We start from the raw sequence: 11415 nt of genomic DNA on the forward strand, positions 1-11415 counted from the left end.
TGTAAAAGAGGAGAAGAGAACGGGCAGGAGCAAGAAAGATGAGTAGGGAGGAGGTGACCTTGGCTGAGACGAGGCGGCCGGTCGACGTCTCCGATTATATTCATGAAGAAGAATCATTAAAGTTGCACGAGTCCAGATGTAAAATCTATTTATACCCAGAGTGCATCACTCTACAACACACACTCTCTCATTTCCAACTTCCTGCTCTCTCCTCGCGTCTCCTGAACATCTGATGGCTCGTATGAAATATTAAACACTTACATTTCCACCCTGTGCGCACTCTGAAGTATTAGCGACCCATTTCTGACGGTAATAAAACCTTAATAATTTAACGGCCGCCGCTCGTTCTGCTAATAATTACAGCCTAGGACGAAAGAAATCAGCAGGATAAAAGGAGGAGAAAGAGGAGGAGAGGATGGTGCGTTTCTGTGTTCAAGTGTGTGTGGGATTTTCCAGTGTTCCTCATCCTGCAGCCGTCACACAGAAGAAAATAGTTTTTAAATATTTCAGCAGCTCAGAGACCAAGAAACGGCTGTTAAAGGCCTGAACATGTTTGTACATGTTTTATTTACGGCCGGCCGGCTCCCACAGCAACTCCTGCGTGTTTTAGCCTGTAGCTAACAGACAATAACTACTGGACGTTTAACCTTTTAGCTAACAGGCTAACACACGCAGGGCTTCCTGTAGCTAACAGACAATAACTCCTGCACGTTTTAACCTTTTAAGGTAAATGATTAAAACATGCAGATGTTTCTGTAGTTAACAGGCTAAATCACGCCGAGGTTCCTGTCGGTAACAGACAATAACTACTGCACGTTTAACCTTTTAGCTAACAGGCTAACACACGCAGGGCTTCCTGTAGCTAACAGGCTAAAACACACAGATGTTCCTGTAGCTAACAGACAATAACTACTGCACGTTTAACCTTTTAGCTAACAGGCTAACACACGCAGGGCTTCCTGTAGCTAACAGGCTAAAACACACAGATGTTCCTGTAGCTAACAGACAATAACTACTGCACATTTAACCTTTTAGCTAAATGACTAAAACATGCAGATGTTTCTGTAGTTAACAGGCTAAATCACGCAGAGGTTCCTGTAGCTAACAGACAATAACTCCTGCACGTTTCAACCATTTAACAGGCTAATACACGCAGACATGCTGCTACGGTCCTTTAGGGTTAATTACATAAGAAACCATGCTAGCTGTTAGCAGACAGCTGATGTTACGGTAGCTACAAACAGCTAGCGTATCCTATGTTAACTTTAGTGCATGTAGCTAGCTGATGTTATTAGCTGTGAATGGTTACAAACGCCTGCTAAAGCGAACTAATGTTAGCTGTTAGCATAGCATTATCCAAAGCAAAAAAGTTTGTTGTAGGTAACTAGTTTTATGCCAGAACATATTAAGCCTAGCTTAGCACAAAGACTGTAAGCAGGTAGACCCTGCTAGCCTAGTTTTATTTGCTCTGACCCACACGACATCCAGCTTGACGGCGGACTAACGCAGGGATTAAACCTGTGACCAGCCCGTTCTGCCAACACGTCTGTGTCCCATCATGCACTTTGATCAATACTCGACCAGCAGTGACCATAGCACACCACATGGTCATGAAGCTAGTCTGTGATTGGTGCGCCGTCTTGATCTATAACGAGATCATTCGTGATAAAAAAAAAAACGGGACTAAAGAAATCATCAATACCACGGCCGCTCTCGGCTTTTAAAGGCTGATCAATAATTATATCTTCAGCGCACTGAAGCTTTAACACAGAGTTCGAACACTTCAGTTCAGTGCTGATCAATACTCCATCACTTCCTGTGACAACATGGACGCCGCTGAGGAAACAAACTGTCGGCGTCTCACAAAAAAAGAAAAAAAAAAAAAACTATTTAGTGTTCAGGTTTTAAATTCATTAAGTCAAACTCTGTTAAGACTCCTGCAGTCAATCAATCAGTGATCATTGGTCCTCGGTGAGAGTCACAATCAGAGAGCGGTGAGGAAGGCAACATTCAATCAGCGACACCGACCTCAGAACAACAAACTGAAAGGTAATGTACGGAAGCTCGGAGGCGCCAGAAACATAAAACAGATCAATAATTATAATTAATAATTATTAGCTTGAATTAGCAGTAACTTCACACCTGATACGACCAAAGCTCACGTACACCTTTTTACCATCTGGTTAGAATTCAATCGTCATCTATATTTCCTGTTTGCATTTACACTTTTTGATGTGTGATCAACACTAAAGCATCCTTTTGACTTGATTTCTAGCGCTGTTAAACAGTCGTTAGCCGCTAGCAATTAATCCTTACTCAGCTTTTTCTTATTATTGATCCTCAGTAAGTGAAAGATTTATTCTTTCATCTTATTGATGACTTCTGTTTCTGGCACTAACAGGCTTCCGTAGCACGTGATCTGAACAAAAAAAACAAACAACTGATCAAAAAAAAACAAAAAAACAACAACAACAACTCAAATCCAAACAGACACAAATCTCTTAATAATAATGGATCAATACTTCAGATTTCATAACGAAGAAAAACAAAAAGGTGATAACGACAAAATAACAACTTGATGGTTACATTCCAGGTGGGAGAAGCTCCGCCCCCCAGTCAGGTGAGATGGTCCGTGATGTCCCGACAGACCAATCTGAACACGCCACGACAGGAAATCAATGATTAATATAAGACGAGAAAATAAAAGTCTGACCTTCAAGTAGGCCCGGCGTCATACTCGCAACCTTCCAGAGAGAGACCGAGAGAGAGAGACCGAGAGAGAGAGAGAGAGAGAGACCGAGAGAGAGAGACCGAGAGAGAGAGAGAAAGAGAGACCGAGAGAGAGAGAGAAAGAGAGACCGAGAGAGAGAGAGAAAGAGAGACCGAGAGAGAGAGAGAAAGAGAGACCGAGACACAGAGAGAGAGAGACCGAGAGAGACCGAGAGAGAAAGACCGAGAGAGAGAGAGAGAGAGAGAGAGAGAGAGAGAGAGAGAGAGAGAGAGACCGAGAGAGAGAGAGACAGAGACAGAGAGAGAGAGAGAGACAGAGACAGAGAGAGAGAGAGAGGAAGTGTGATAGGCACTGAGAGTCTGAGTGTGTGTTCTCTTCAAAATAAAAGCTCCCGGTCAGGAAACAAGGCAAAGACGTCCGTAAAGTTTCCAGTTTTGTACTCTGACCCCACACACACATACACACACACACACACACACACACCGATCATTATTATATTTTGACTGATTATTCAGAACTTAATTTTCCAATAATCAACGTATCGTCGTTTAATCAGCCGTTCACGTGCTGGACGCTACATGACCAGCAACCAAACTCTGTTATTTTTTTAGTGTTTTAAAAAAACTTTAATCTTCATTCAACTGTTTCATCAACCTTTAATCTTACTGAGTTTCCTGCCTCGTTCTGCTTTCAGAAGAAGAATGGCGACCTCTACGTGTTTGATTAAATTTAAACAAAATTAAGAGAATTGTTTTCTGATTCTAGTTAATCTTTAAAAATACTGTTTTAATTTTTTAACACTTTAAATCACTGATCGATATCACAACTGATCGGTCTGACACACACACACACACAAACACACGGGTCGGGCGGCGAGCTCGGCAGCATACGGTAGAGTATGGCTATATCCTGGATGGCCGTGACCTCTGACCTCTGTGACAGCCGGGTCAGCTGAGGGAGCACAGTGTGGGGCGAGCGAGGCGTGCTCAGGCTGCGGAGAGCGAGCGTCAGTCCAGCAGCGTGCCTTGCTCCTGGGCTCGGGTCAGGCTGTCTTTGCGGTGCAGGTGGTGCACGCCCATCCTCTTCGGGCTCTTCTGAGGCCGCTGCGGGGCGGCGGCGGCGGCGAGGGCGGGGTCGAAGTCCAGGAGGCGGGGCGAGATGACGGGCAGGTCGTGGGGGAGGACGTCTCTCTCCTCGGCCGAGCTCTCCTCCTCCTCCTCCTCCTCCTCCCCCTCCCCCCCCAGCTCCTTCCTGCGGCTGTCAGCTGGGCTGGTTGCCAAGGTGACCGCCGTGTCCCCGCTGCCGCCATCATCCTCCAGGTTCATCAGCAGCCTCTCGCCCTCCTCCACGGAGCCGCCGTCGCCGCAACGGCCCCTCTTGCCGGGCCGCAGCTCGGTGTCTGTGTCGGTGTCGAGGCTGGATCCGCGGCTCGGCGTCCAGCTCCGTGCCGACGAACCCTCCTCGCCATCTGAATACGCCGCTCTGTGGCGGTCGGTGGAGGATGAAGCCCCGCCCCCCGGCGGCGGCCTCCTCCTCTGCAGCTCTTGAGCCGTCTGGCTGCTGAATGACGTGCGGTGAACCACGGAGCCTTCAGTGGACGGCGCCATCTTCTCCACAAACATCCGCTGCCAGCTGGCCAGCAGGTCCTCCTCCGAGCTCCCGGAGCTCGCCAGCACGCTGGGCGCCTGCGGGGAGGGGGCGGGGCATCGTTAGAGGCTACATGAGTCATGATCAGTAAACTGAATATACCTGAACCTGCGGCGGTCTTACCTGTGGCGGGCTGCTGAACGGGCTGGACTGACTGGACAGCGGCTCGCTGGCGGCGTCCCGCTGGGATGGTGGCGTGTGATGGTGGACGCCCCCGCCGGAGGAGGATGAGGGGGCGGGGCTGCCAGGGGCCATCCGCTCGTCATCGCTCTGGACGAGGCTCAGAGAGATGGCCTGCCGCGTGGCGTAGGTGCAGTTGGGCAGCGGGGAGTTTTTTGGGATCTTCACTTTGTCGTCTGACGAGAACTCGATGACTTTGCGGCCGGGGTAGAGCGGGTGGGGGGGCGGCGGCGGCGGGTATGGGTTCAGCTTCTCAAAGGACGGAGCGCTGCCCGCCTCCTCGCTCCCCGACTGCCCGTCCAGACTGCTCTGACTGCGGCAGGAACCGTTCTGCTGCGCCGCCTCCTGACCGCCGCCGTTCTCCCGGCCGCGGCCTTCGGCCCCCGCGGGGCCCGTCATGTCCACGTGCACGAAGACGTCCTCTGCGACGGGGCGGCTGCAGCTGCTGCTGGACTGGGCGGAGTTGAGGACCAGGGGCTCGGGTTTCTCCAGGACGCGGGCGATGACGGAGGTCGGCACGACGTCGGCGGGAGTCAAACTGAGCGTGTCCGGGTCCTGGGAGCCGGGGGCGGGGCCTCTCTCCGGCAGGCTGCTCTTCATGTGTTTGTTCAGCATGTCCTGAAGCTCGTACGGCAGCTGCAACACACACAGAGTGTTAGAGTGTTTCCAGGAAGTGGGTCGGATCAGAGGTGACGGGTTGAAACAGCTGAGTCTCTATAAACTCTAATGGAACTAATGGAACCATCGATGGCCTCAGCAGAACCAGAACACACACACACACACACACACACACACACACTCCGCTGGAGGTAAATTCAGACGTGCATCTACGAGCGTCAGCGTTTTTATGGATCCCGTTTTCGATGTTCGGCTGCTTCTTCTACACTGAATATTTTCTGTGTCGGCCGTTTGCCTCCCTGGTTAAACGCCGTCAGTTCAACATGCAAGAAAATATATCTACGTGTTGCGTCGGCATAGACCCCGTCCTTCTGCCTCAACAGGTCAAAGGGTCGTTCTCGCCATCTCCTCCGACGCCTTCTCTCCTTTCTGCGGTAACAGTAACTGCTGCTTCGTTTGTAGCAGCCTACACCAACGAAGAAGAAACAACACCGTGGGACTTGGAAACCTCACGGCCAACTAGCGTTTTGGCGACGCTGACACCGATGCACAATTATAAACGCTCACCACGGCACGCCGCCGTCTACAGCAGAAGTATGAATTGGCCTTTAGGTTAGCAAACTGTGGCTACAGCGGAGAAGCTAACATGAAGCTAACATGCTCGCAGCTCTCCTGCTACGACAGCTAACGTCGACACCGCAGCAGCACGTGAGCTGCACACAGTGACGCCGTTGGACTGCGTTATATTCGGAGCGCTGATGTAGTTCAGCACAACGCCATCAACACACGCTTGACTCGCATTACGTGCGTCGAAGCGTCGCTGCATCTGGTGTTAGCGCGATTCCCCCGGACAAGCTGCAGCTGTTCGACCACGAACACAGGAAGCAGCACGAACACGTGAAGCGAAAGTATCCCGGAGCTCTGACGGCAGCACCGCCACGTCCCGTTTACTTTCTCCCCACGAGCACGCCACGTTATCAGGACACGTCGGCCGGTAAACTGTATTTTCTAATACAGTCATTTCTGCCCCGCTGCTGTCATGGTAACGTAACTCGGTGCGTCATCTAACGTTCGGCCGTTTCATATTTCCGGTTTACTTAACGGCTGAAACTAACGGACGATCTGTGGCTGAGTCGTTTCTTTGCTCCACACTGATGCAGAAACATCAGATCACACAGCGTCACTCAATCCTGAAATAAATCCATGTCAGGAACATTTAAAGTTTTAACTATCGTCATTATCATCAGGATGAGTGAATAAAATATTGATTAGACACGTTTCTGATATTTATTTTGAATAAACGTCATTAGATTCTGGACAGATGTTCCGGACAGGCGGCTTGTGTGCCGCCCGCACAGTTTACAACAGAACCGACGTTAGAACAAACTTGAGGTACTTACGTCAGCAAACTTGTGGTTCCTGAAATGCGACTTGTTGCACTTGAGCAGCTGAACGGCCAAGTTACAGTCCTGCCTGTAGCGCTCCTGCAGACACACAGAGAGACACAGTCAGCCAATCAGAGCGTGAGCTGTATTTATTCACGTTCCACACAGGATGAGAGAGCTGAAGCGAAACCGATCACATACAATCATCCATCCATCTGTTCCCGAGTCCTCGAATGACCGCGTGATCGTTACGGATCCACGAGTTTGTGTTTCTGTGTCAGAGCATTTGATTCTTTGACCGCTGTCGGGATGAATCCCACGTCGTCACATATGGAGGCATGGTCAAGACCCGTTGGCGTCATAGTTCAAACGCCCTGAGGGGTCGTTTTTCAACGCTAAAGGTAAGATATCCAACAGTAAAGACTGAGGTGGTCGGGGGGGCGCGGTGGGACAGAAACCGGACTTTCAATGTCAATGTGCAGTAATCTGAATGGAGGCCAGATGTTTAGAACGAATGGGTCAAACTCTGATTATGGCGGCAACTAACAATTATTTTGACTAGCGGCTAATCTAATCGTTAAGAGCCCAAAGTGGCGTCTTCAAACTGTTGTTTTTGTCCAACCAACAGCCCATTTCCTTTCTAAGTCGAAGAGGAGAGTCGCTGCCCGACAGACACGTGTTAGAAACTCAATCTGAGGGACAAACAGCTGCTTTTCATAAAGACGTCAAAGTAAATGGACATCAATCCAAAACGTGATCTAACAGAACGTGATCAGCTGTGGGCGCCCTGAGCCTAAACTGATCAATACAGGGCAGCCGGGGACGCACAGCACGCAGCCGCCAGGTCTCTGCAGCCTGTCCACATTCAAGCTGCAGAGGAAAAGTCAACTACGACTCCCAGGATGCACTTCATCTCTCACAGATAAACCGGTTTACAGAAAGGGGGCGGGGACTCACGTTGAGCTCCTCCAGACGGTCCACGGTGTTCTTGGCGTCCAGCAGTTTGTTGGTGAGCTCCACGATCTCCTGGTCCATCGTCTTTTTGTCCCTCTCCACCTTCCGTAGCTGTGGGAGGAGGAGTGACACGTTAGATCATCAAACCGCCAATCGCAGACGAGACGGCCAATCAGGAGGTGGCAGGAGGCGGGGCTTCAGCTACCACATTCAGATCATGTGGGAATAAACTTCAAAACACAAACAATTATTCACACGTGTTCAAACTGCTTAGACGCCATTTTATAAAGTTTCAGTGAAGACTCGTTTTATCACGCCGACCACAAACTAAAGTCCGCCCAGGACACCCGGTCAGAAGGTTTTCCCAGATCATTTGAATGCTGCATTAACTACCAGCAGATGCATTATGGGAAAGCGGCGGTGCGGTTGCTGATCAATAAGATCCGATAAGATCTTGATCGAAGCTGAAATGTTTGTAGCAACTTTCTTCCAGAGCGCTGAAAAAAAACAAAAAACAAACAGCTAATACGAGCTAAGCTAGCTAGCATCATGTGAAGGTTTCAGTTAGCGTCGTCACTCGCCGTTTCCTCTCCGACAGATCAGGAAGTTCTGCGGTTAATGACTCGTCTACTGCACACGTGCAGCTCTGTGACCACATCCCTGAGTCTAACGGTGGAAAAAGTAGTTTGAATTATCCGTCAAACATTTTTATATTTATGACACAACATCAGGTAGCTGGGAGGCTAACAGCTAACAGGGCTAGCCCTCAGTGCGGAGTCCTGATTTATACTTCTGCGTCGAGTCTACGGCGTCATGAGAATTACACTTGTGTGTCGGTGTCTGTGTCGCTCTGCGATTACGCCGCCAAAACACTAACTCGCGGTGGCGTTTCTGTGCTCCACTGGCTGACTTCCTGTTTAGCCTTACGCTAACTTGAAAGGGTGTAAATGAATAATCGTGCAGCTCTTCTAGACTCTCCAAACGTTATCGGAGTACGACTACATGGACACTTCCTGCTCCAGCGCTGCTTGGCATAAGACGGCAGGAACACTCTGCGTTCACACTGAAAGTGAATCCTGCGTTTCGCACAGTTTCATTATACGCATGCAAATTTTTTAACTTGAGCGAGAAATTTGCTGTGTTGCGATAGCCTATCAGCGGTGAGATTGTCCCGACGTCACGACAGCTTCAGAGCGGGGGATTTAAACGCCGCTGGCCGACGAAGAGCTGCTAAACTACGGGGAAGGAGAAAGTCGGGAGCAGCGCTGCAGTTTTTGGACAAATAAACCCCCGTAGTCGGTCTGGATTCTGCCGACAGCTACGCCGTCTGCTCGCGGGAGGAGCTCAGAGTTAACTGCTTTTATTAAATTAGCTTTTCACTTTAGTTTTGGGGATTACAACTTGATTTATCTTCACTGGAGCTTCTCAGAAGCTTCCGTTCACATCCGGTTCCACTGTCGCTGTTAGCGTCTGTGTTCACCCAGAGCTCTGCTGGCCTTCATATTTATATTAAAACTGGACATTACTTGAAGAAAAGAAAGCGAGGAGGTTGAACTACCTGGTGAGTTCAGAAAACATGTGTCTTAACTTTGTTCCAGCTGTCGTTTACTGTGAACAGGTTAGCATAGCCCTGATCGAGCCGAACTCCAATCAGAAAACAAACATTTTAAAAGTTGTCGTCCTGCTGACAGACCTGACAAAGCATGAATTAAACAAATCGGCATCTTATTGTCGTTATTTCAGCATCAGTCTAATCCGTTTACTGGAATTAAATCACAGCAAGGTTTATACTTTGGGTTCATCCAGCTGAAGTGATCGCGGGTTGTGTTTATTCGTGTGTGAACACTCAGCAGTTGTCCAGCAATAAAACGTTGTATGTGAACACACCTTAACTCTGGCAGCTGCACCAACAGGAAGCGGCTCAGTGCGTCTGACTCGGATCAGGACTCCTACAGGGCTCACCTGCCAAACGCCACCGTCACTGACCTACGAATAGGTCTTATCTAAACAACACTGTTGCATCTCTCATGTGCGACGGGATGTCTCAGGGTCATGACGCCATTTTTCAGCCTACATGGAGCCCTACACTCTTTGGTCGGCTTCACTGTTCAAACTCTCGCTTGCCTGCTTGCGCTAAAAAAACAATTTATACACCGCACGGATCACTTCCTGTGGGCTCGGAGTCTGCATCGCCGCGACATGTAGGCTACGCAGCTACGCCACAGACTCCACGCAGAAGTATAAATCTGGCTTTAGCCGATGTTAGCGTAGCTCAGGCCTGCTGATCTGTCAGAGAGCAGCGATCGGCTGCCGTTCGTCACTTTAAACCTCTGAACACTGTTTTATCTACGAGCACATTAGCTGGGATGAGACGGAGTTTTCACACCAAGTCCAAAGTTCTGTAGTCTGATTACAAAACGCAGCGCTCACAGAGAGACGATTACAAATCAGTGAACACGTCTTGAATGACAAAAATAAAATACTCAAACGTTCCACTTCCTGTGACTGAGGAAGTTAAATCATGAGAAAAGTTCAGTTAGAAACAAAAACACTGACAGCAGCGTCTCCTCAGCTGACTGTTTACATCGTGTGACATCGGAAGTTCGAACAGGAAGTCAGGACTTGGTGTTCAAACACCTTCAGACAGAAAAAGACACCAGAGAAGAAGAAAACTGAGGAGGAGGAGGAGAATGAAATGAAACGCAACTGCATGAACCCAAGTTTGACTGACGGCAGCCTGATGAAGATGAAGATGATGAAGATGACGAAGGTGATGAAGATGAGTCAATCCGTCAGAGAGCAGCGTGAGAAAAGACAGAAGAGAGAGAAGAAGAAGAAGAAGAAGGCAGTCAGACAAACAGGAAGTTCGGTCTGTGTTGAAAAGCATTTCATCATCAAACCTGAACGACAGTTTTACTTTGAAAATCTGACACTGTCAAAACTTATTATGAAAAGGAAAATTTCTGCACCTGCTTCCTGTCTGAACGTTTCAATTAAATCTACTCTACTCAAAATAAATTAATGAGTCGGCTGTATTTCAGTTAGAACACACACACACTTTCTTCTTTGCTTGTTTTTACTGTTAACCGACAGTGTGACCTCCTGCTGTGTTGCCCATGGCAACCGTCCTCCTGTCCGTCAACTCCACTTTTCCACAGTTAATCAATACACGGCCTCAGAGTGGGTTTTCATTTAATAATCGATCAGTTATTGACAAGCGTGTGATCAATGAGCCACACACACGTAAACATAAATCAAACAGTGTCACGTGACACGAGCACAGCTGGGAAAGAAGGTTCGTTAGAAGGAGGATGGTTCCTGATGACAACAACAACTTAAATGTGGCAACACTGATGAAATGAAGTTATGTAAACTAACAAACTCGTCTATAATCACGTGAGGAGTGATCAGCGTGTAACGTGCTGAGGTTAAAGGTCAAAGGTCGGGCCAAAGAGGAAAGAGGTTACCAGAGCGTGAAGCTTCTCCTCCAGATCCTGATTGGCTCTCTGAGACGCCGTGTAGCTGTTCTGGAGTCTGCAGAGAGAGAGAGAGAGAGACAGAGCGAGAGAGCGAGAGAGAGAGCGAGAGACACAGAGCGAGAGAGCGAGAGAGAGAGCGAGAGACACAGAGCGAGAGAGCGAGAGAGAGAGCGAGAGAGAGCGAGAGAGAGAGCGAGAGAGAGCGAGAGACAGAGCGAGAGACAGAGAGAGAGAGCGAGAGAGACAGAGCGAGAGAGAGAGAGACAGAGCGAGAGAGAGAGAGAGAGAGCGAGAGAGACAGAGCGAGAGAGAGAGAGAGAGAGCGAGAGAGACAGAGAGCGCGAGAGCGAGAGCGAGAGAGACAGAGAGCGCGAGAGCGAGAGAGCGAGAGAGCGAGAGAGACAGAGAGCGAGACAGAGAG

General features: G+C 49.0%; 1 protein-coding gene across 1 annotated transcript in view; it reads right to left on the reverse strand.

Moving 5' to 3' along the window:
* Positions 1-2998: 2998 nt before the first annotated feature.
* tjap1 (tight junction associated protein 1 (peripheral)) overlaps positions 2999-11415 on the reverse strand; it is a gene marked incomplete at its 5' end in the record, with an annotated part of 21840 nt that continues 13423 nt past the window's right edge. The window contains 5 exon segments of the mRNA XM_046065253.1: positions 2999-4416; positions 4502-5194; positions 6577-6660; positions 7519-7626; positions 10983-11049. Of these exon segments, the coding sequence (XP_045921209.1) occupies positions 3739-4416; positions 4502-5194; positions 6577-6660; positions 7519-7626; positions 10983-11049 (1630 nt within the window). The 3' untranslated portion in view covers positions 2999-3738.

The sequence above is a fragment of the Micropterus dolomieu genome, linkage group LG12 (assembly GCF_021292245.1).
Source record: "Micropterus dolomieu isolate WLL.071019.BEF.003 ecotype Adirondacks linkage group LG12, ASM2129224v1, whole genome shotgun sequence".
Classification (NCBI taxonomy): domain Eukaryota; kingdom Metazoa; phylum Chordata; class Actinopteri; order Centrarchiformes; family Centrarchidae; genus Micropterus; species Micropterus dolomieu.